Raw genomic sequence first — 23,001 nt, forward strand, 5'->3', positions numbered from 1 at the left:
GGTGGATTTCTTCACTAATCATGTGTCTCTTTGTTTCTATACCCCTTGAGTTTTCGGCCTGAATCCAGCCAGGGAATCGAGTGGTGTCAGAAGGAGTCAAACTTTAAACTTAGTTGCCTGAATAGCTCGGACTTATGGTACTTGGATGACCCGGATAGGCAACTGGAGCCCGGTAAACTTTTGTCCCCCTCTTGACCTCGGTGGCCATTTTAACACCACACCGTTATAACCGGCTATACATCTAACCAACAATGACAAAATTATTTGTCCCGCCTCTATATTTTGATGAAAAGGAGAACCTACTAAGAAGTAAATTACATCGTAGTCTATTACTTTTAATTTCCGGTTGCGTGTTCATATCAACACGGTATCATCCAAACACAAACACGTCCGTCAATAATCATGCCAGCCTCGCCCGCTATCGTAATTACTGATCTGTCTACCCCACCCATCACGTCCCCTACGTACAAGCTTGAAGTAACTGCGTACCCGGAGGCTAAGGATGCCATTTCGAATGGCTTATTGCGTTTGAGGACAGACCACATCAGCGGGGCCAAAGACCTCACTACGACAGCAGTATTTTCATTGGTGCGCATTGCATAAATTACCGCGGAGAGACTTATTGAGGAGATAAAGCAGGATGACGCGCACGCATACGGGGGTAACTTGCATGGTTCGCCTCACTCAACGGTGGAAACCTGGTGGGAGTCATGTCGGAAAGCTGGGTGGATCCTTTCTAAATACAGGCGACCGAGTATGAATGCGGCGGTTACAAATGCAGTTGTCGAGGTGTTGGATAGGAGCAAGCTGGGACTGGCACGGCTGGATGAAGAGATGGTCTGCGATCGATATGGGGCATGCTGATTGAATAGGAAGATGTCCGGAGCGGATGGTGACGGGGGGGAGCAGGCTGAATCTCAAGAACGATGTATTAGGATGGGTGTTGAGAGGATGCATGCTTATTTGATGGAGAGGAATGAGGATGCCACACGGACGCACATTGCCGTGGCGTTACGGCAGTTTTTATATGAGAAAGGTTCTGTCCAGGATCAAAGACGAGTGGTGAAGATCTTGACCCTAAGCTCCAGTGCAACGGTTGTTAATGCGTTGGCAACGGTGTTGGAGACGGAAAGCAAGGAGAGCGGCGATAGAGGTTTGAATATTCAGTTGAAGGTCATGGAATCTCGGCCGGTCTGTGAAGGGGTAGACTTAGCCAAAGAGCTCGTACACCGCGCAGGAGACGTCGGGGCCACAAATCGGCTGCATGTAGAGATCGCATCGGATTCTATTGTTGCTATCCTAGCAAGAGACGTTGATGCTGTTCTACTGGGAGCTGATCGGATATCTGACAATGGCAATGTGAGCAACAAGACTGGTAGTTTACCTGCTGTTCTTTGTGCGAAAATGTTGTCAGATAAGGTGTCTGTCATCATATTATTTGATCTCGATAAAATTTCTACGCCGGGAGCAACGGATACGTATAGAGAGGAAGAGAATGACGTACGAGAGCTGGAGTGCCTATGGGACCAGCATCCTGGCAGAACCGTGAAGCCGGCCTCATGGCGCACAGTATTGGAGGCTCCAAACGTGTACTTTGAGTGGGTCCCCGCAAAATATATCGATCGCTATATCTGCGAGACAGGTATCCTAGATCTCAACGGCATTAGAGAGCAATCTGAAAAGGCCCGACGTGTGGAACGACAATTGTTTGGCTGTTTCCCCTAACGTTGGCTATGAAAACAGTGATCTACGTTCAGAGTAACAAACAGCCACTAGCCCGAAGGCGGTTCTACCTTCCCCGATCTGGGCCGGTCATATCGACTACGCGCGAGAGGCTACTGGCAACCCATAACAGCAGAGTATCTAGCTAATAGCCTCTCCACCTTTCATTGTTGTTCCGTTTTGCGATGTTTTCCTAGGTCGATTATCAAGTTGTTCCATTTTGGGATGCACGTGGGGACCCTCAGCCCTACTAGATGACCTCTTTATTGGCCAAAACGGCAATTCGTAAACAAGCAACACATCATCCCAGAGCCGAGGCACTCAACAACCATGACAATCATAACATTAACCCACATCACAACTCTCCTCATCACGCAGCATATCAGCTTGTCTAATGGAGCTGCTAATCATCTGGTATTAATTGAAAATGGATGTACAACCTCCATCATAACGGCCTCCTCCAATTCTCTCATTATCAACATCCCTGTCGCTCATTGCTAGGTAAGCGTGCCGCATTGTTTGTCGTACTGTTCACCCGGCGGACTGGTCTCATCTGAAATCCCACCTCTTCTGTTGATGCTCATTCTTATGGTATCTCTAATTGTCCACCGCTCTAGTTCATCCTATTACCATCTCTTCCGCGCCAATTCTTTGTAGCAATGGCTCCGGCAGCACCAGTTCTTCCCACTCGATTCCCCTGCTGGTGTCAGGCTGTATACTCATGGGGTGGAGAAACAAAGAGAGACTTGGGTTTTGTGGAAGGAGATCTGATCGAGTGCTTGAATGCGGGTGATGGCTCTTGGTGGACTGGCCGTCTACGTCGAGACAAACGCATGGTTGGTGTGTTTCCCTCGAACTTTGTCAAGGTACTTGGGGACGACTTCGTCCCGGGAAGCCGGTCGGTCAGCCCGCTCCATAGCGGGCCCGCAAGCTCTACGATGGATTTACGCCGGATATCAGCTTCCAATTCTGCAGCATCGCCCAGGAAACGAAAGACTGTTTTTCGAAAACCATTCCAAGGCTACAAAGAAGGTGTAGGGCCTTCTGAAGCTCTGAAAACGCGGCAGAATGATGAGGATACGCATAGCAACATCCCCAATAAAAAAAGCAGTAGCAATAATACTGGGCATATCGTTTCGCCCTCAGGGAATACTTGGAGAGCGAGTACAGACTCAGCAGGCACGCTTGCATCGTCAAACCAGCATCGCGGATCTCTTTCGCGTCAATCTCCTCGTCGTTCTCCACGTTCTCTTTCTCCTTCCCCGGTTCAAAATCGACCATCCATCTCTCATGCCATACCTCCCTCACCTGGTCAGCATGCTGGACTGACTTCTCGTGAAATATCCCCTGCACCTATTCAACATCATGGTTCTATCTCCCAGCATCCTGCTCGCGCAGTCTCACCATCTCCTATGCACCATCGTGGGTCTTTCTCTCATCACCCTCCTCGCGTCGCTTCTCCTTTGCCGGTACGACATCACCATTCTTTTTCTAATCCTCCACCGAATACCACTTCCGCAATGCCGATGCAACATCGTGGTTCTTTCTCCCATCATCCCCGTCCTGTTTCTCCGGCACCAGAACAGTATCATGGGTCTATACCGCGTGCTGCGTCTCCCTCACCAATACAACATCATCACACTTTCTCCCAGTCACATCCTCGAGCACTTTCTCCCGGGCCACCACGAGATACCGGATCTCCTCCCCCGCTGCCGCCTCCTCACCGAATTTCTGTGAAAAACAAGCAGCAAGTAAGGAATAGTCCATCACCTGTTCCTGCGCCTTATGATATGAATCATGCGTACCCTACCATCGCAAGGACTCCTTCTCCAAATTCACAATCTAATGCTATTTATGGACACACTCCATCTCCTGTGAGGGATGCTATGGGAAGATGTCATGTCTTCATTGCAGATATGGGGCTAAATCACAACGGCCCGCAGAGATGCGTCGGTCTCTTCACCTTCATCCATGGTCGCCGGAAACATTTGATAACCCACACGAACAAGGGCACACCTGATCCAATCCATCGCCCTCTAACCTCTTTAGGACTGAGCGGTGGCGATGGCCAGCGGCAGGAGAACAAAAATCAGGATGGTTTTACTAACCAGTACAATGATGGCCCTCCTCAACTCAATAATTATGTCCAGAGAATGGAAAACAGACTCCGCCAATTGCATGCACAGAGTAGAAAATCTTCCTATGAGCTCCATATACCCCCTAGCAGTAAAGACCTTCCGCCCATACCTCACCCAAAAGGTCTCTCCCATTCCAGACCGCAATCATCTTCAAATCAAGATTACCAAAAGCCACGATTACGGACTCGAAGATCTGCCTACGAATTGAACAAGGACGTTCTTGGGCGGACATTTACAACGAAATCCGACGCAACAAATTCTTCTAGTGGCGTCCAAAGCAATGCAAGTGGCACTTCAGGATTTAGCGCAACTAGCGCTGCAAGCTACGCACGGCGTACCAATAGACAGGATACCGCCATAGATAACCTTCATCTCTCTGGACTAATAGGTTCTGATAAATCTTCTAACAGTGGAATGCGGCCTCGAACACCGTTAACCGGAATTTCATATCACTCCAGCCATAATTCCTCTAGACAAGGAGCAACTTCTGCCATTGGATGGAACGAGTACAGTAAGGATGCCCCAAGCATGTATGGCGGCCTGACTACACCCAAGTCAAAAAAGACAGGCTTTCTGAAAAAGATTATTGAATCTGCTAAAACGGGAGCTGCGACCGCAAGAACCAATATTGCCACAAGCCCGGTTGGAGCAGTATCACCGACGAAGGGTCGCAAAGCTGTGGGAATCTCATCATATGCATCTCCTCACTCAGGAAAAAGTGCAGCAAGGGACATGGGATTGGGTGCATCCATGGATTGGGTCCAGGTGCGACGGGACGTCAACAGGTGTATCACTCCAAGCCGTCATGAACTAATCGAGAGAGCAGAGAGGTGCCAGATGCTCGACTGTCCTGTGATATACGCGGTGGAGGAACTCTACGAGAGTGCAGAGGGAGATGAGGGAATAGATGGTTTACCAATTGCAGAACCGACTAACTGGGGTGCTGTGAATTTACAGCTGGTGGACAAGAGTGTCCGGTTCATAAGCAGTCTGCCTGCGATGATCAACCCAGTCAGTTTATCCCAAGGGTATATCTGTCGCCCGCATCGCAGCGATGGACAGCGATTACGTGCCATATTTACCTGGGTTGCGGAAAAGATTGCATGGGATGATGACATTGATGGGGACGTTGACTTGAAAAGAGTATTGCATATGAAAAGAGGTTGCCCAAAGGAAGTTTCTTATCTGGTACTAGAAATGTGTTCCGCCGTTGGAATGCATGCCGAGGTAGTTAATGGCTATTTAAAAACACCCGGAGAACAACTGGATCTTGATCGCCTCTTCAATCCAAATCATTGGTGGAATGCTGTCCTGATAGATGGTGAATGGCGGATCATGGATTGCTCCCTGGCAAGTCCAACCAACCCTCGAAGAAACTTGTATTCGAGTTTCAATTCGCAGGTTGCTGAAAGCTGGTATTTCCTAGCCCGTCCCATGGAGATTTGCTATTCCCACATTCCGATTAACCCTGAGCAACAACATATCTGCCCACCCGTATCACACGATGTTCTTCTTGCGTTGCCCTGTGCTTGTCCCCCGTTCTTTAAAAACAATTTGCGATTCCCAAACTTTGACACAAGCCTTACCCGTATTCATGGCCTTGAGGCTGTCCAACTTCGTGTGTTCGTACCCCATGATGTCGAATGTGTTGCAGAAGTTGAAGCTCTTGCATTTGACCGCGACTCTGATGGTGACTTATTTGAAAGTGGCGAAGTTGTCAAAAAGCGTGCACTTGCGCAGCCTGACTGGATTGGAGGACAGAAGCGCTTCACCATAAAGGCTGTCTTACCTGGAGATGAGGGCCAGGGCGTTTTAAAGGTATATGTTGGAAAGAAGGGACTGATGCATTCTATCAAAGATATTCCCCACCCCCTGGCATTTGCACTCCCAATCACCCACACGGGAGATAACCCAACCTACGACTTCATCCTCCGCCATCCCACTCCTCACGCTCAGCGCCATGACCTCTACGTTATTCAACCACAATGCGCCAAACTCGCAATAAACAACACCTTCGTCTTTGCAGTCCGTCAACATCCGTCTTCCCTGCCATCCAACGCCCCTGACTGCAGCGAGGGTAGTGGTCGCATCTCCCCAAATCCATGCACCCGCCCCGCCAGCGCGCTCAGCATGGTATCTTCCGTTGTCGCAAGCTCAAACGCGTCAACAGGCTCATCATACATAAATCAAACCTTTTCCGCCTCTAGCTCTAACGTCTCGTCGAATAGCAAACAGTCACAGCACTCCTCCAAGCCAGCGAAGCTAGCTATACAAGCACCATCAGGGCGGATATTGAGGTTGACACGCAAATCTGAGAACGTTCTCAGTACCAGCAGTGGTGGAGGAGATTTAACGGGTGATGGCTCACCCGACGGCAGCGTGTGGGAGACAGTGATTAAGGTTGGTGAGAGGGGCGTTTGGAGAGGCCTAGTACTTGCTGATCGCAGTGCAAGATGGTGTGTCTTTGGGGAGTGGGAGTGTTTCTAACCCTCTGCCCTTTTGCTTTATTCTACCTTTCATCTTCTCTTGTTTCTCCTACTTGACTTGGCCTGGATGGCCTTTAATGGATGCCTGAGCGCTGTTCTTCTCAGCCCAGCGAAGTTTGTTGGAGTTTAATTCCTCGTTCAGCCCTCTTATCTCTCATCCTCTTCTTCATATGTTATGATTTGGGCTGATCCTAAGTAATTTCTGTATCCATTGATTAGTCTTTCCTGGCATGGATTTCTTTGTCTTCTTTTTTTCTGCTCAGAAGGATGTCACGTCATTTGCTACCAATGTCGATGCCAACACTTACCCTAATTCATTTCAGAGATGCTTTCTCGCATTCCTGTTTCATGTAATCACAAATATTTTGCCTGTGGGGCTTATTCCTTAATTAATTACTGGGCTCATTTGGCGATTTGGTTCCAGGAATGAAACAAGAAAAAATAAAACATGACGGAATAACGAGCACTTTAGATTACCTCCCCATAGATCGTTTGTTCAGACTCTTTCGCTCCCGTATCGTACTCCCCCGTTTCCTACCTTTCACATTCCTACTAGTCCACTTTGGAGAATTATATCCTCAAATTGGGATAATAGATAGGAATATGATGTCCAGTCAGCGCGAGTTTTGCAGGCTTAACCTGCGTATAACAATTGACCTCCCAGTTCCAGGGCATGCTTTACTGTTCCGGTTGTTATTGTCTCACTTTGTCTTTTCGTAACACATTCTGTTTTAAGTATTAATTTGCTGAATCCGTTGAGGCCCAGTGGATTGGAGAGCCAACTACAGAAAATTTTTAACCTATGTATACTGCTTTGTAGCTTCCACATTTGTCCACGGTATGCAGAATATCCATTTTATCCGGTTTCCTGCATTGGGAATTATGTCGAATATTTATCCATTTTAGCACATACGGCGTTTGATCTAGCATGCTCTCCAATTCAGATGTTACACTCCCCTTCCTTCTTTTTCTCGACTTAGACTCTAACACCACGTAGAGTCTCCCTTAATAACGGTGCAACCTGCTTCCTACTCTTCGACACATCAATCTGTCGCCAAACACGAAAATACGACCCGTCTCTATCACCGAAAACAGGGTAAGTAAAATGCCCGGTCCCAAATTCCCTCTTCTAGCCCCAACTCTCCACCGCGACTGCATGGAAACGCTCCACACCGTTGAGGCACTTGCGATTCAAAGCATAGAGCAGCAATTCACGACGGAAAACGTCTTTCGGCTCTGGCGTCCTGAACGCTGTCATGACGACTAGCAGGTCGAGGTTCTTCTCAGCTGCGAAAGGAGGAGAGATACTTGAAGAATGTATCGTTGGGAGCAAAATCTTTGGATTCCCGGTCACATTTCTCCATCAGCCAGGAGAGCGGTTTGACAATAGAGCAGATGCCCAATTTCACTGCCTTAGTGTTGTTTATGCCTGGCGGTTCTGTCTTTGTGTCAATAATCTCGGTCCACTCCTTATAATCCCTCCCCAGCGCCTCTAAAACTGTTAAGTTCTCAACGCTATTCTCCTTCGCGAGAGCGATTGCATCGTAAAATGACTGCCTATCCCAACTCGCGCCAGCTGCAGAGGATTGAGATTTACTTCGTAAATGTGCGTCAACGCCAGCCTGTATCTTGGCTTCCAGGAACGCAACCGCCGCAGTATCAACGGTGGACACTTTGCTTTTCGCCGTCATGTTAACTGTGTCGATCAAAATTGCTGCCATGGCTAGCTTCGCCGCCTGTGCTTCGTAGATTGCGGTCTCATCTGCGGGACTCTCTTCGTCCAAGGCGGCGCAGGGATCTAAGAAGGAAACGTTATCGGCCCAAAGACCCTGGGCTCGCAACTCGCGGACCACGAGAGACATACAACTTCCAACACCCGTTTGTATACAGTAGGGATCAAGGGGATGTGAAGCAGGTTCTCTTGGCACGAAACTTTCATTATCATGATGATCTATGCAGCCGACGACACAGATTCCGAGCCCCGGAAGCGCGTCTGAAAGTCCCTCAATGCCACCCTTCCCTCCATTTGATGGGAGTTTGGGTAGCGCATTCCAATCCACCATCATGACATCTAGGTTTGTTTGTTCGTCTGCAGCATGGCTGTTCCTCCTGGATCCAGCTTCGTTGTACCCTCTTCTATCACTTGCCTCGTTTTCGTTTCGTCGACAGGCATCACCTGGACTACCCAGAGCTGAGAGTAGTAACCTCTCCTTCAAATCCGCAACAGTCAAAACACTGCCTTCTAGTGCCTCCACCGCGTCGGTTCCTTTCTTCGCCAAAGACCCATCACCTGTAGCTCTGCTTCCATCCCATCCTACCGCTAGCCCCAAGGCCGTGAAAAACTCTGGCCTCAGCCTTTTCAACTCTTGCCCGGCATGAACATCTGGTAAGTTGATTAGAGGTATATGTTGACGCAGAACCATACCACTCCCTTGCCTTCCGGGTGATGAGGCAATGGTAGAAGGGCTGGCCGGCACCGCTCTTGTAGCAAAATATGAATATATGATTGCAGAAATGATGGAGTCTAGGTCCGCGGATGGGTTACCAAGGACGTATACCGGAGATTTGACTGGAGCTATAGATAATGAAGAAGGTAGAACTTGTGGGAGGTCGTGAGAATGGGAATAATGGTAGGGAAAAGCGTGTGCTTGTTTGAGGAAACGGAGTAAATCTAACCGTCTTGTGACGGTGCGTGGCTCACTCATGGTGAAGAATATTGGGGGAGAAAATGAAGCAGCGATTTAACTAGAAATGTACGATTATATGGATCTCAGCAAAGCATTTTGATTTCGACTCGACCTATCCGTGCTGACATGTCGTAATCCGTGGAGCATTGACTGTTGGGTGGATTGGATTGGGTGATTCGTACCCTCCATACCACCACGGCGCTGGTGGTGATCGAGCTCTTTTGCCCTAGTGGCCTAATTTATTGGCGATACACTTAAGTATGTAGTTATTTCACCACGCACTTAGTCATGTGCTAACTTATAACTAGTGGTTAGTGTAGTTTAAAGAACACCAATTAAAAAAGTGCAATTTCAACCTCATACACTCATATATTGTATCTCTCTTTATATTATAGAAAAACCAACTTTTTCTGTGAAAAAAATACTGTAATGTGACCTCATGTGATATCATGTGCACCTCATCAAATTCATAAATGGATTGAATGACTAGCTCTGCGGCCTGTACAGCTCTGATATTAATCTTCATTGTTTTCTTTACAGATGTTTTCTACTGTATTTACATTCTTTATACTCTTCTCTACATTCATTACAATCTATATATGTTTATTAATATACTTATTTCATGTGCCTTTGCTCAGTGTGTGGGGATTCTCATCCTCTCAATGCATTTGAACAGTTTCAATTCAATGTATTGTTTCATACATACTCTACATGCTGTCAAACTCAATATTGTATATGTAAAACATATTCAATTCAAATCTCTTATCTATCATTGAGGGATGTAGCTACTTCTATGCTCGATTCACAATGAGTTAAATTATCACATTATAATATATACTGTGAAAATCATCTGTTTCATTTATTTCACATTGTTATTCATATTTTCAAGAACTGCATTGATTGCTGAGATCTTAATTATAAATATATTTGTGATATTAAACATTGTCATTTGATAGCTGCTGCTGCAGTTCCTGCAGCAGATGAGTTTACTGATTACATATATATGAATTTACTGAATCAACTGACTTTCAATGATCTCAACATTCAAATCAATTCAATTATCTTTAAATCAGTTGTTAATTTTTTAATCATTCACAGTTGTTAATCTGTTCTCTGCAGCTTTCATTTCTTCATTTATTGCTGTCAATCATTTAATTTTGATTGAATGAATGTTTACTGCTCTGTCTGCAGAGCTAAATGTTGAATTAATGAATATGTATATGAGTTGTTAAAAACTCTTTCAATGTTTTTCACATATTGTATAAGAGATGCTGTGAGACTGTCATCTGTTAAAGAATCTTCATCAGAGTTATATAAATTGTTTAATGATAATACATCTGATATAAAATATTTTTACAAATATATTCAGAACTACAACTCTGCTTTGATATTTACATTTTTTAAATACAAATAGAATTCATATTTTGATTGCTTGATTATTGATGATTTAATATTATTTCAAATACAAAGAGAACTTTATCATCTGCAAAGACTGTTAGAGTTTGAATCAGATGAAAATGTCTGTTTTACACAAATGTGAATTCATAATCCACAGTTGATGCAGATATTGTAAATAATGTGAATTTTATCATACATTCTAATATGTTTAATCATATCTGTATTGTGTTGTTTATTGTTTGTTCATTTGCTTTTCTATATTTTTTTATTATATTGTTGACTGCTAACATTTCTATGATTAACTTTTTTATTCAGCTTTATCAATTTGCATGAGAGATATTATAAAACAGTTCTGCTGTATGTGTTGATTTAAACTCTGTTGTACAATTGAAGACAGACAGTGATCACTGCTGTGAGAATTTGTTTATTGTTTTTATGACAAGTTAGCACCCGTTAGTGGTTAACTTACGCAACCAACCCCTTCTGCCTCACGCTCCGCGCCCGCGTAGTTCCTCACGCTCCGCGCTCGCGTAGTCGCGTAGTTCTAACGATTCTTCCGCGTAACCCTCAATGTTTTTCCGCTCCGTGCTCCACTGCGGGGCGGCTTCTGATATTCTTCCGCCCCGATCTCCCTTCTATAAGAACCCCCTTCGTACAACCTTTCCTTCTAATCTCTTTTCTCTTTCTTTCCTTAATCAATTCGTAATCTGTATTTAGGATAGTGCTAGATCGTTAATCGATGTACGCCCGTTATAGTTTTAGAGATTGTAATTATTATACAAAACATTTTCAACAACACTCATTATTTCTATATCATTTTTCTAACACTACAACAACTCAATGCTAATTTGAATTTCATATGTATTAACTCTCACAATTCATTATATTTTTCACTGCATTACATTTTACTTTTTTTTTTTTGAAGATCACAGTTGATATGTTGATATAAATGTGTTTACAAACCTTTCATTTGTCTGCAACAGCTCTGATGATGATATTGATAATATTGTTAAAAATGAAGATGAATGTGACAATTATAATCTAACCCTATATATATGATATATATATCATCTTTTTTAATAAAATGGTGTTGATGCTTCTCTTTTTCAGATTGAATATCTGTTTCAGCAGTATTTAATTGATGTCTATATCAACATTGATGAATAATAGTTAAATTGAATTTATACTCATCAATTAAAAATCTATACTGATCAATATGATGATCTATGTGATGTTATACAGACAGATGATATGAATTGTGAGCAGCTTGATTATTATATAATATTATCTACTTCTCATATAAACAGTGAATGTTTTTTACATAAACTGTTTCAGAATTCTATAGCAATTATCTTCAATTATAAACACTTAACTCTTTTCATTACATTTACAGTTAATTCTGAGTAAAAGAAGATTATTCATGAATTACTCTTTAATCAAACTGCAACAGATTGCTCAGATTTGATTATATATATTTTTATAATGAAGGTTTTTCATTTTTTTAATGTTCTCAAATCTGAGCAGCTATTTGAACTAATGTTGATCAGAGTATGAATAATTAAATATTAAAAATATAAACTGCTTCATATGTATCTGTTCATCTGATTAGAGAACTCTGAATGATTTTTACAGTTTGAAATAATTAATGAGATTATATCTGCAGAGCTGTCAAGCACTGCTGAGAATACAAGCAAATTGAATGAATTGATTTGTAAATTCATAATTTGATCTGTAAATTCATGATTTATAATTCATATAATGCTGACGTGGCGAGCCTCTGTCACAAAAATGGCAGATATATGAAACATTTTTTCAAGACTTTTTAGAGTGCTATAACTGTTAAAGAGAATGGCTATTCTCTGTACAGACAGCAACATGATCTATGTGATTGTTTTTTATTGACAGCTGTAGATTACATGGAATTCACCTATACAAGTCACGTGCAGCCGTTGGATATTTTATTACGTTCACCCGAGGGATTAAACAGCGCGTTTTCAAGCTGGATAAGCGAGCGCAAGCGAGCGATTGCGGCTTGTTGAGTATAATAATTTTTATTCAAAAAATATTCTCATTGTTTCTAATGATCAGAAGAAGGTTATATAAGTTGATTTTGATGTTGTGACTGTTTATTCCAATGATACATACATTGAAAAGAAGGAACATAACTGAATTGAGTTTGAAACTGAAGTTGTTGAAAGCTTCAGACAGCTATTTATTTGTTTTCATAAACAATACATTTCTCTATTTTTCTGATTCAATAGAGACTGACAAGTTTTATAGAAAGAAGATCAAAAAAAGAAACTGCTGTCTAATATAAAATATTATTAGAAATGACTTTTTAGTCTGCATTGAGGCATACATATAAAAAGAATTACGTTATAAAATCTGCCAGTCATTATCTGCTGTGTTTAACATTTCAAAATATCAAAATCTCAGCAGAATAGTCAAATACTCAGACTTTTTTGCTTTTCATGATATAATCTGTGCAATTAATAGATTGCCATTCTCATTAAGCCTTTTAATCAATATCAATTCAATGTCTGATAAGATAAAACTGTACTGTGCATGATATTATTTCATGTAATAGTTTATCTGAGACAAAATTTGCAAATACTTTTTGCAATTTGCTGGCATTAAAAATGTTTTATACTCAGATTCCCACTTTCATGATATTTTTAGATCATTTAGAACAGTGATTTGATAAGAAATTCAGTGAGATATTAACCTTGGAAAAAAACGTAATATCTTGATCAATAGTTGTCAATGATAGGTTGCTGCATCACTGATATCCAACTGTAATAGGAAGTTAAGATGCAGATTTGCAAGCTGGAGATGCAAAGGGGTATAAAGCCAGCTCATAGCACATAACACAAGTTAATTTTGAATGTAAATGTTGAAACAGAGAGTGAATTTAACTCAGTGTTTATAGACTGTGAGAGAGAGTTTGACATTGATTCACTTTCAATTTATACTTGCTGAAGCAGAGTTCTACTTTCAATTTATACTTGCTGAAACAGAGTTCCATAGCACTGCATGATATGAGCATATGTGAATCCCACCCACTGATCAACACTGTTGATATCCCCCCAACTATAGTTTGAATTTGTCATATTGAGTGTCTTGTTGGTATTTTGGATAGGAAGAGCAGGAGGTGCCATCATCAAATAATTTAAAAAAGTCTGATTGTTGGCCATGGCTGCAACTGGATTTTGAATGATTAAAGATGGTATATATATAAGTAGTTTTCCTGCTCTTGAGAAGAGCTGCGGAGCATCTTATAAGTCTAACACTGTTTTGAAGAGCCGCACAACCCAGTGCTTTCATTGAGAAATACAATCACACTCATACTCAACTGTTCTGTACATCAATCATTTGCTGTAACTAAGCTGAAAGTGCTTAACCAGGGTTTGATTATGCCGGGCAAATCAAGTTTGCTGTCGACCCTCCATCAAATATAGAATGATATAGACATTGCCCTTGATATGGATAGGTACGGAGGAAAAGAAAATAGAACAATAAAACAGAATGCACAAGCGCTGTGGTTTTATAGTTTCATAGACTCAGCAAAGACTCTTTTTCTTTCAAGATGCCACAATGAATTATCTGAGTGGCGCTTTTCACTCAGGAACTTGCCAACTTGAAGGAGCCTTGTGTGCCACGATGTGATAGGTCATAAATGAGCTGTTTTTATCGCCCAACAACTGACATGGGGGTCTTCAGACAGCAGCCTGGAACACTTATTGTACCTGGAATCCCCACCATCTCCAAAACCCTTGTGAAAACGGCCAATTTGCCAAACCGGAATTCTCGATAAACCGCTATGCGGACATGTCTTTGCTAATTACAGGGAACCCGGACACCAGAGAAGCGGGGTGCTGAGATAAAGGGGGGAGGCATTAGTTGGGAGAACGTCATTCTCTGAGTTCCATTAAATCGTTGCGAATACTGCGGTACGGCAGAACGTAAAGACACTCCTTAATATTCTTGACTGGAAGCCAACTGAATGGCAACGAAGATGCGATATATGCGACAGTTTTCTAACGATGATTATGATGGTCTCGCCCTTTCCCTACATAATTTTGCATAAGAATAACGCCAGGAATGAGCGTAAATAAAAAAGGGAATTCATTGCTACTTGGTGTTATCAGGGGCTACGTACAAATGGCCGACGGCTTAATTTTGGAGAGACTTGCCGCCAGCACGGTTAATTGAGCTGGCTCCGATTCTTGCTCTTTTAGTATGCTTGGTCGAAGCCGGGGGACCCTCAGCGCTGTCATTTGTGTGTGCGAAGCTCCATTGTGCAGCATCGTGGAACTCGGCTTCATCAAGCGTGGCTGAGTATCAGAATCCTCCAGGATGATAGTGGGCTCAGAGGTTGCCTCACGCTCGGATGTAGAGAGGAGTTCCGATCGTACTTGTGTGTGTCTCTTGTTTGCAGATTTGATAAACTCGTCCCTCCGTTCCTTTGCCCAATCCCGCACATTTCGATACGCGCATGCTCCGCTCCGAAAAAGTATCTGGGTTATCAGTCATCGCAAATGATCTTAGCGGGGTCATAATGTATTCAGAGCGGCCATCGCTTTCTCGAGGGGCAGTAGGATGTGTTGTGTAGAGCTTGAGTTGACCGGCTTGATAGGTTGATGTTATCGTGTAGGCCTTATTATCGTAGGCAGGCTCATCCTGCTTGTATGACTGAAGTTTATATATTCCTCGAGCCCCCATTGCACCATGGTAACAAGCTTGCCGTGTAGCAACAGCAGGTGACCCGTCAGGACCTTTAGCCTCTTGAAAGAAGTTTGGAGCTATCGGATGGTCTTTCTGCGTCGACGGAACGATGAAGTCGCTAAGCTCATCACGGCTTTGACGATTTAGCTGCTCAGGCCGAGCACCAAAAAAGTGGTCTGGCTTTGCATTTGCCAGTGTGCCATCGGTTAGAGGAGCAAAGTTCCCAAATGGATAGTCCCCTCCCATACACCTAACATCATGGATATGGCCTTCGATAATCGGAATGGCCAAGCATACTATAGGCTTCTCCTTGGATGCATTCATGTCCGCCTCTCTAAACTCTTCAAATTCTTGCTCGGAGAACTTTGAGGGCGAGAGGGAAGCTCGGGGTTGCACCAGTCGTTCATTGAGCTCAAGCCAGTTATTAGGTTTTGCCGGTTTCTGGCCATTGGGATATTTATATCCAGGGGGGTAGACACCATGGTCAACCAGATTTTGTTGAAAGTTTCGATTATAGGCTGTAGTGCTTGTAGTCTTCGTAGTGGTCTTATTGTCGCTATCGTCTGGAGCAGACCCCGCACGTCGCTTCCGGCGGCCTGAACTGCTTGTGCTCATTGATTGATAAAAAGGTATACGAGGATCTGGGAACTGAGCTGATGTGTCAGCATGAGTACCAGCATGCCGCTAAAATTACATCCCAATATGCTGGTGGTGGCCCGTCGAGCTTCAGCCTTTTCGATTGGTGTTGTGGTTGTTCGAGGTCGTCGTCAGGCTCCTGTCGTTTGCGAGATGGTTCTAAAGAGACCAAGCAAGGCATATGGCGCAGAGATCGTTGGTGACTTGCTTCCAAAACGCGAGGTGGTCATTCATTTATCCAAAAATTGAGGTGCAAGTGGGAGGAAACCTTGCAACGCCCAAAAACCACCAGTTACCCCACCAAAAAAACGGTAGGTCAACCAAGGCAATAAATTTCTACTTAATCTTTGAGCACAGCACAATGAGTCACCCAACGTGCCAGGAAAATACCAAAACGCTCCTTGTCAATGTTGATGGATGATTGGTGTCTGTAGCTACCGTGTGGTTTAAAATCTAATTTTGCGAATGTGAGGGGAGGCACTCCGTATGTTGTCACGTTATAATATCACCTCAGATTGTTCCTGTTAAAGCTTCACAGTATTCGCTAACTCCGCATCGCTAACTTTAAATATAAATAGAAGCAGAACTCTTATCTTTGAATAAAGGGTAGTAGATAGGTTAAGATAACTAGTTAATATAATCTATACAATTATTAATACACTGAGAGTGAAATAAGAGATATGATATAACTTTGCTACAGCTTATACGCCTGAAATTTCATCTTTATGAAATACTTAAAAAGCTAAAAGAAGTCTTTCTTTTTGCTAGAATGCTTTACCACTGAGACACATATGAATAGTGGAGAAGTGGCTTGCTTGGTGATAGATTACGTCTTACCATTATTAGTTACTTTAAAATATTTGAAAATAAGAATAAATGGATAGAACTCTTATCTCGCCATCTCCGCCATAAGTCTTGATTGACCACAGCTCTTCCCTTTCCTGTCCACTCGTCCGTTTTGAAAAGAAGTGAGTGTGAAAGTGCCGTTATTGAGTCTGTGATTCGAACCTCCCTTTTGACCCAGCAAGCGACCAGGGAATAGTGGGCAAAGTGGGAAAGTGGGCAAAGTGAGTGGGAACGTGGAGAACAGCAAGGAATTTGTGAAAACATATCTTGGATCTACTTTACATTAAACGACGCAGCCAGGCAGAGGCAGATAGCGCAGGCAATCGAGTAAATAATACGAACACGCAAAGCGGCTGAAACGAGGAATATAAAAGAGAACAAAGACCAGACAGGAACGAGCAAGGAAAATGCGCGTGAATCTGTTTCTAACTCTCCCTAGATAGCAGACAGAAGAATTGCGCTTTGTTGACTTTATTCATGTTGAGAGTCCCTTGGAAAGTCTGCAGGCGCGCTTGACACGGATGGATGTCTCCCCACCCTTTTCCAAGTGTAACGGCAACTCAACGCAAATATATGATGAAACAAACAAGAGGGCAGCGTGTTGGAGTGAGCAACCACGAGCGAAGGATTGATTAGGAGTGTATAAATGAATCATAAATATATAATAAAAATAAGAAGGGAGGGTAAAAGAGGTAACTGAATAAAGCAGGAGTGAGATCGTAAGGTAGAAAATACCACTGGACTAACATTGTTATAGCGTAGGAAAAAAAAGAAAAAGAAAGAAACAAGAGCAAAGCAGAGCAAGGTAGAGTAAAAGAGCGCCCAGATATAAATCCCCTGCCCATTTGCAGACCCCACCACAATCCCCATGATAACTAAACCATCCATGGCGCCCGTGTAATGTGTTAATAATGTTGATGTTATAACTTGGACAGTACGGAAAAAAGGGAAGACCAACAAAAACAGTCACGTTAAGGGTCAGAGGGCAAATAAAAAGTACACGTGAAATCGAAAACATTGAACAAAGAAAAGAAGAATCGGGCGATGGCGGAACGGATTCATGATCTTGAGACAGCAAGAATAAAGTAATTTATATATATATATATAAATATAAATATATACGAACTTGGACCGCGGCAGGTAAGAAGAAACGGGGTTGATCGATCGTAATCAAATCACGTCAAGAATTCATCCGCAAGACAATTGTTGGAGGTATCCTCGCCATCTCGACCCTGACCCTCATCACCCATAGTGCCGTCCCCATTCTCCGCGTCGAAATCATCGCCAGATCTGGAGGTAGAACGGCACCGCGCGCCACTGTTGCTAGCACTTCGAAGTGCCTCCAGCGCTTCATTCGCATGGCTAACCTCTAAGGCCCCTATTTGTTCGGTGTCTTGGTTCGTCATCTCGGCAAAAATGTCTTCCATATCTCCTCCGCGTGGGCTGCTGGTAAAAGCCATTGGACCACCCATGTCGTCATGGTCTTTACCCAAAGTTTGAGGGTGGAGGGGGTTATTTCGGCTAAAGCTTGGAGGGCTGAAGAGAGATGGATCAAGACCCTGGTGATGGGATGGCGATGGGGGATCGAATGAGGGGGAGTGTACATTGTTTACAGCCGGGAGGTATGCCGACGTTGTAGGAGCGTAAGATGGACTTGCATCGTTTGGTATTGGGAACGGCTGTGAGAAGGAGAATGCGGTTGGATGTTGGGAAGCTGGGCCTGCCGCTGCCATGGTAGTCGTCGTCGGAGTCGGTGCGTTACCCGTGGAAACCGATCGAGGGTCACCAGATGGTGTGTTAGAGCGAAGGACAGGTGCCGGTTGAAGAGGGGGCGGCCGTCCTGAAGTTTGGGATTCCGTTGATTTCCGTTTGCTGGAAAACGTATGCTGCTTGGTGCGCAAGTGAAGAGGAAGATCTTCAGGTTTTTCAACTCCAAGCTGGGCCATCATCTTTTGTTGCTTAGTAGGTCGTGGCTTGCGAGTAGATAGCGATACTTCAAGAATCGGAGGCGGTTCAGGTGCGACAGGCGACCACTTATGGATTTCCTGGCGGAAATAATTGGTTTCAAAGGCAAGAAGAACTTCTGCTCCTTCCATTTTTCTGAGATAGAAAATCTGTGTCGGGACCTCTTCAGCAGTCATGCAGGCAGCGGAGTGCACGAGTGGTCGAACGAACTCCCGAAATGATGTTGCTTGGTCGATGATCGATTCCAAAACTTGTTCTTCTTCGGGTTGGAAAGGGAGATCAGGAATTTCAGCCTGCCAATCAAGCAGCTCTTCTAATTTAGGGCGAGCCGCATCGCGGGGGATCTTGACACGCCAATCACAAATGGGACAAGTATAGCTGTCGAATTCTTTGACCTTGCCTCTCGCAATTTTCAAGCATTTTCCGTGGTACCTGACATACCCTTAGTAATTGGAAAAAAAAAAAAAAAAAAAAAAAAAAGGACAAAGCCCCTCTGCGAAGCTATTTCGAAACTCACCACTCATGACAAAGTTCACATTCAATCATCAACCCAGCTTCTTGTTGTCGACAGATACAAAATACATCCTTTTTCTTAGACCTACTGCCCGTCCAATTATGTGCCTCAGCATCGGGACTTGCCTCTCGTGACGCCGGTTCAACAGGTGGACGGCACCGATCCTCGAGATCGAAGCAATACGAATTCTTCTTCTCAACATATTGCAAGTGCATCTTGAGGATGTGCAATGGAGCGTTGGCTTTGCCAAACAGCTTCTTGCCTTTCCGCATCCAGTCTTCATGGCGTTTCTGCTCCTTTTCCAGGTCTATGGTTCCATTTGGCTTGCTATTTAGTTCCGTCAAAGACTCCATAAGATCACGTACATCTTTATAGTGAGGCCGTTTCCGGAAATCCGGATTCCGACTGCTGTCATAAAACCCGGAGATCTGTCGCTGCGCTTCACGCTGCTTCGTCAAGATTGCGTCGACAGCAGAAAGGGTTTCGGGGGATACAGGCAATTTAGCGGCCTGTGAGGAAAGTGCTTCTAACTGTTGGTAGTGCACAACTTCTACTGACATGAGTTCTTTTGCTTTCGCCTCCCATGTTTCTGCCAGGCGAAGCATCTCCTTGAAATAAAGTAGATGTTCGTTTGTCTCAGACAAGCTTAGCTGCTCGCCTTGCTCAATGAACTCTCGGCACTCATCGAGAGTTTGGAGTTGCTCGCGTTTCCGGCGGGCTTGATCATTCCATTTCATCTGTCTTAGGGCTTCCTCGAGCTTGTCTACCTCGGGTATGTCAACATTGAAGCTCCGGCCAAGTTCTGCAAGCTCCTCGACTTCCTGTGTCGAACTAATGTGGGGGTTGCAAAGGATAGCTTGGGCATCACTCTGGAATTTCTGAATTTCCTGGACCTTTTCCCGAAGCGATACGATCTGCGGGCAATCAAAGGAGAGGTTATCCGCTTCTTCCAGGAGCGCATAGATCTTTTCCACTTTGCGGAGTTCACGATCTCGCTCCTCCAGCTGGGCTGCCTTGGCCGAATTGCCTCTGCGCCATGCCTTTTCGTTTTTGCGACGATTCTGCTGTTTACGAGTAATGTAATTATTAGCCTCATCGACCCATTTGTCGCAACGCTGAACAAACGAGTTCAGATCCTGCAGGCCGGGTAGGAAATATGGGATTTTCTCTCCCTCACTAAGTAAAGCATGCAAAGCTTTCAGCGAAGGTTTCGGTTCGTCTGCGAGAACTTTGTCCACCTTTTCAGCCCAGGCTTCCGGGATCCGAGCTCGGCTTTCCACTTTCTGAACGCACGATTTCAAGGCCTCATCGGACATTCGATAGCGTAAGGTATGGTTACTTCGAAGTAACTTCTGCGAGGCGTCTTCTCCACAGCAGTCATAGCTCTCGGCATGTGTGAGGCACAGTGTTTTCCCTTTTTTGTGGCATTTGAACTGTGTCAAATAACTGTATACTTTACAGTAACTGCACTGATACTCTTCTTCAGGAAGGTCTGTATCTTCAACCACGAATTTCAGTGTACACTCTTCTGATCCTTCCTCTCCACCACTAATTTTACATTTATGGGGACTAAGCTCCTGATGGCGAGCTATTAGGGCCGCACGCTGCTCGAGTTCTCGATTGCACATACGTTGAAGCGCGGGACCAAGCCACTTAGCAGTTTTGATAGATGTATCCCTCGCTGCAGCCGTAATGAGCAACTCATCATGTGAAAAGCAAGGCTGCCGTCGGAATTCCTGCAGGCGCTCTACGCCCGCTTGACCTAGTGGTTCCCAGTCGGATGGCGCGAAGTTAACAGCTTCATTGAAATTAAATCCATGGTTAAACCCGGCATGATACGCTTGCGGAAAGGTAATAACGAATTGGCCGGCACGCTGATCGAGAGCATACACGTTGACGCCTGCCTTCTTTAATTGATCCGGTGGCAGTAACGTGACTAATTGGAATAAGAGATCCGGCTGAGTTTCGAACAGTTCCGGGACTGCTTGGCGCATAGCCTCCTCAAAAGCTTCAGCATCTTCACCGGGAATGCCATACCATGTCTTCGTAGCACCGAAATGTTGATAGTTGGCTGAATATGTGTAATGGTCTTCGTTATGCCAGCAAAATGTCGAGAAACACATGCCAACATACACCCAGGGAACAGTCATGCCAGAGACGTCCGATTTAATGTGCCGGAAGAGAGACTCTGAGTGCAAAGGCATGACATTCAAATTCCACGGGTCAACAGAATAAGGGTCCAAAGGATTCCGTTCAACAGTGGGAAACCCGCTTCCATGGGTTGTCGAGTGGATATCTGCACCATACTCAACTTCAACGGTCTCTGTCAAACTTTCCACAAGCCGCCAAAACTCTCGCTCAACGTCATCTTCCGTCTCCTTTCGAGGGGCATTGAGAACGGGATCAAAGGGCATCCTTGGGGCAAAATAGTTTTCCTTGAAATTATCCGCTTTCTCTTGGAACTGTTTCAGCGAATATATCCCACCCTCCTCAAAGCCATATTCTCCAGTTCCGACCAGGCATTTGGGGCAATGCCAGTCGTAATCGGGGACGGAATCCAGGGGTGGGTCAAGGCAGTGAATGTGATAACCGTTTTCGCATCCGTCGCATGATAAGATAGTTGGCCGATTATCACTCTTGCCGCAATTTTCACATCGCTGGATATACTAATTAGCTCGCTACCCAACCAAAGGGGGAAAAGATATAAGTACTCACTTCTCCGGTTTTCCTGTTTCCATTCTTTGTTCGCCCTTGTGTTTGTGTTGGGCGAAGTAAACTCATATGCGATCCAACAACAGTTGGCGCGCCATCTAGAATTTAGACGTTAGCAAAACTAGAAGATACATGTGAGAGCTACCTTGTACAAAGAAGGGCTCCTAGCTCTGTAAATCCACATGCGACAGGTAATGGAATGGCCTTTTACGCACCCTTCTTCAGCCGTTTACTGCGTCGCCCGTTTGCTCCATCAGCATCGGCGTTATCGGTTTGCGAACTTCCCGTCAAACTTTCTTGGCTGAATGCACGTTTAAGCGGATGTGAATCATGGCCGTTGACTGTTGGCGTACTGCTAGTTTCGTGCTGGTGTCGTTCCAGGGTGTCCTTAGATGTCAAAGCATTGTTTCCAAAGGTTGTTTGATGAGTTCCATTCTCCATCTCTCGTTTTACAGTAGGAGCTGAGCTGTTCACTGCAACGAATGATGGAGAGGCATTAATTGCAGAAAACCCGCTTGTATTTGAATTGACCGCTGTAAACCCCGAAATGGTGATATGTCGTTCCTGGGGGTAGTCAAGCGGAGCCGAAGATCCGTCCGTTCTGCCTTCACTGTCTCTCACGGAACTACCAAGTGTAGCAGAAACCCTTGCCGCGGGAGAAACTTTGCTTACTTCGGATGAACGACGATTGTTTGTATGTGGCCTTTTGGCTACCGGAGAGTTTCCGGGGGACGGGGTGTATGGTCCTCCGTTTTCGAATTCCAGCTGCTGCTGGACACTAGGTTTGGCGACGCGGAGATATTCCTCGTATGGGTGAAGCCAACGTTGGTAGGAATTTTTTAACGAGGTTGATAATGATGACATGATTTTGCCGCTATAGCCCAAATCACGACCAATTTCGGCCCACTTTTTCAGTTTACAAACTTGATCAAAACCACCACGAATATCGACGGCCTTTTTAAGCTTGTAGAGATCAAGAGGGCGCTTATCGACGCTAGGGAACCGGCTTAGATTCATTCCATGTTGTTTATGGAATTTCGTTAGTTGGTCGAGGTAATTGAGATTCGCTCGAGTGCCTGATTGAGAGTCAGATCCGTGGTTCCAGAGAACTCATCGGCCTGGGTTTTGTTTGGGTTATACCTCCTTCCATCGAGTTCACTCTCGGCCGGCGG

The 23,001-nt window shown here is 44.4% G+C and overlaps 5 protein-coding genes across 5 annotated transcripts in view; 2 read left to right on the plus strand and 3 right to left on the minus strand.

The window, feature by feature from the left end:
• Positions 1-402: 402 nt before the first annotated feature.
• Positions 403-1,725, plus strand: HCAG_00531 (predicted protein; the record flags this gene model as incomplete). The annotated part of the gene is made up of 2 exons (XM_001543435.1): positions 403-588; positions 877-1,725. The coding sequence occupies 2 exons, from the start codon at positions 403-405 to the stop codon at positions 1,723-1,725; spliced, it is 1,035 nt and encodes a 344-aa protein (XP_001543485.1).
• A 1,362-nt stretch (positions 1,726-3,087) lies between these two features.
• Positions 3,088-6,545, plus strand: HCAG_00532 (conserved hypothetical protein; the record flags this gene model as incomplete). The annotated part of the gene is made up of 4 exons (XM_001543436.1): positions 3,088-3,191; positions 3,485-6,260; positions 6,308-6,316; positions 6,489-6,545. The coding sequence occupies 4 exons, from the start codon at positions 3,088-3,090 to the stop codon at positions 6,543-6,545; spliced, it is 2,946 nt and encodes a 981-aa protein (XP_001543486.1).
• A 1,084-nt stretch (positions 6,546-7,629) lies between these two features.
• HCAG_00533 (predicted protein) lies at positions 7,630-9,559 on the minus strand (the record flags this gene model as incomplete). The annotated part of the gene is made up of 4 exons (XM_001543437.1): positions 7,630-8,729; positions 8,772-8,921; positions 9,216-9,267; positions 9,491-9,559. 4 exons carry the CDS (start codon positions 9,557-9,559, stop codon positions 7,630-7,632), a joined length of 1,371 nt encoding a protein of 456 aa, XP_001543487.1.
• A 5,045-nt stretch (positions 9,560-14,604) lies between these two features.
• Positions 14,605-15,771, minus strand: HCAG_00534 (predicted protein; the record flags this gene model as incomplete). Its single annotated transcript, XM_001543438.1, has 2 exons — positions 14,605-14,750; positions 14,847-15,771. The coding sequence occupies 2 exons, from the start codon at positions 15,769-15,771 to the stop codon at positions 14,605-14,607; spliced, it is 1,071 nt and encodes a 356-aa protein (XP_001543488.1).
• Positions 15,772-17,813: 2,042 nt separating this feature from the next.
• HCAG_00535 (conserved hypothetical protein) overlaps positions 17,814-23,001 on the minus strand; it is a gene marked incomplete at both ends in the record, with an annotated part of 5,586 nt that continues 398 nt past the window's right edge. The window contains 4 exons of the mRNA XM_001543439.1: positions 17,814-19,035; positions 19,121-21,774; positions 21,833-21,927; positions 22,045-22,905. Coding sequence (XP_001543489.1) covers positions 17,814-19,035; positions 19,121-21,774; positions 21,833-21,927; positions 22,045-22,905 — 4,832 coding nt within the window. The remainder of the gene's footprint in view (positions 19,036-19,120; positions 21,775-21,832; positions 21,928-22,044; positions 22,906-23,001) is intronic.

Source organism: Histoplasma capsulatum, genomic scaffold (assembly GCF_000149585.1).
Source record: "Histoplasma capsulatum NAm1 scaffold_1 genomic scaffold, whole genome shotgun sequence".
NCBI classification, from domain to species: Eukaryota; Fungi; Ascomycota; class Eurotiomycetes; order Onygenales; family Ajellomycetaceae; genus Histoplasma; species Histoplasma mississippiense.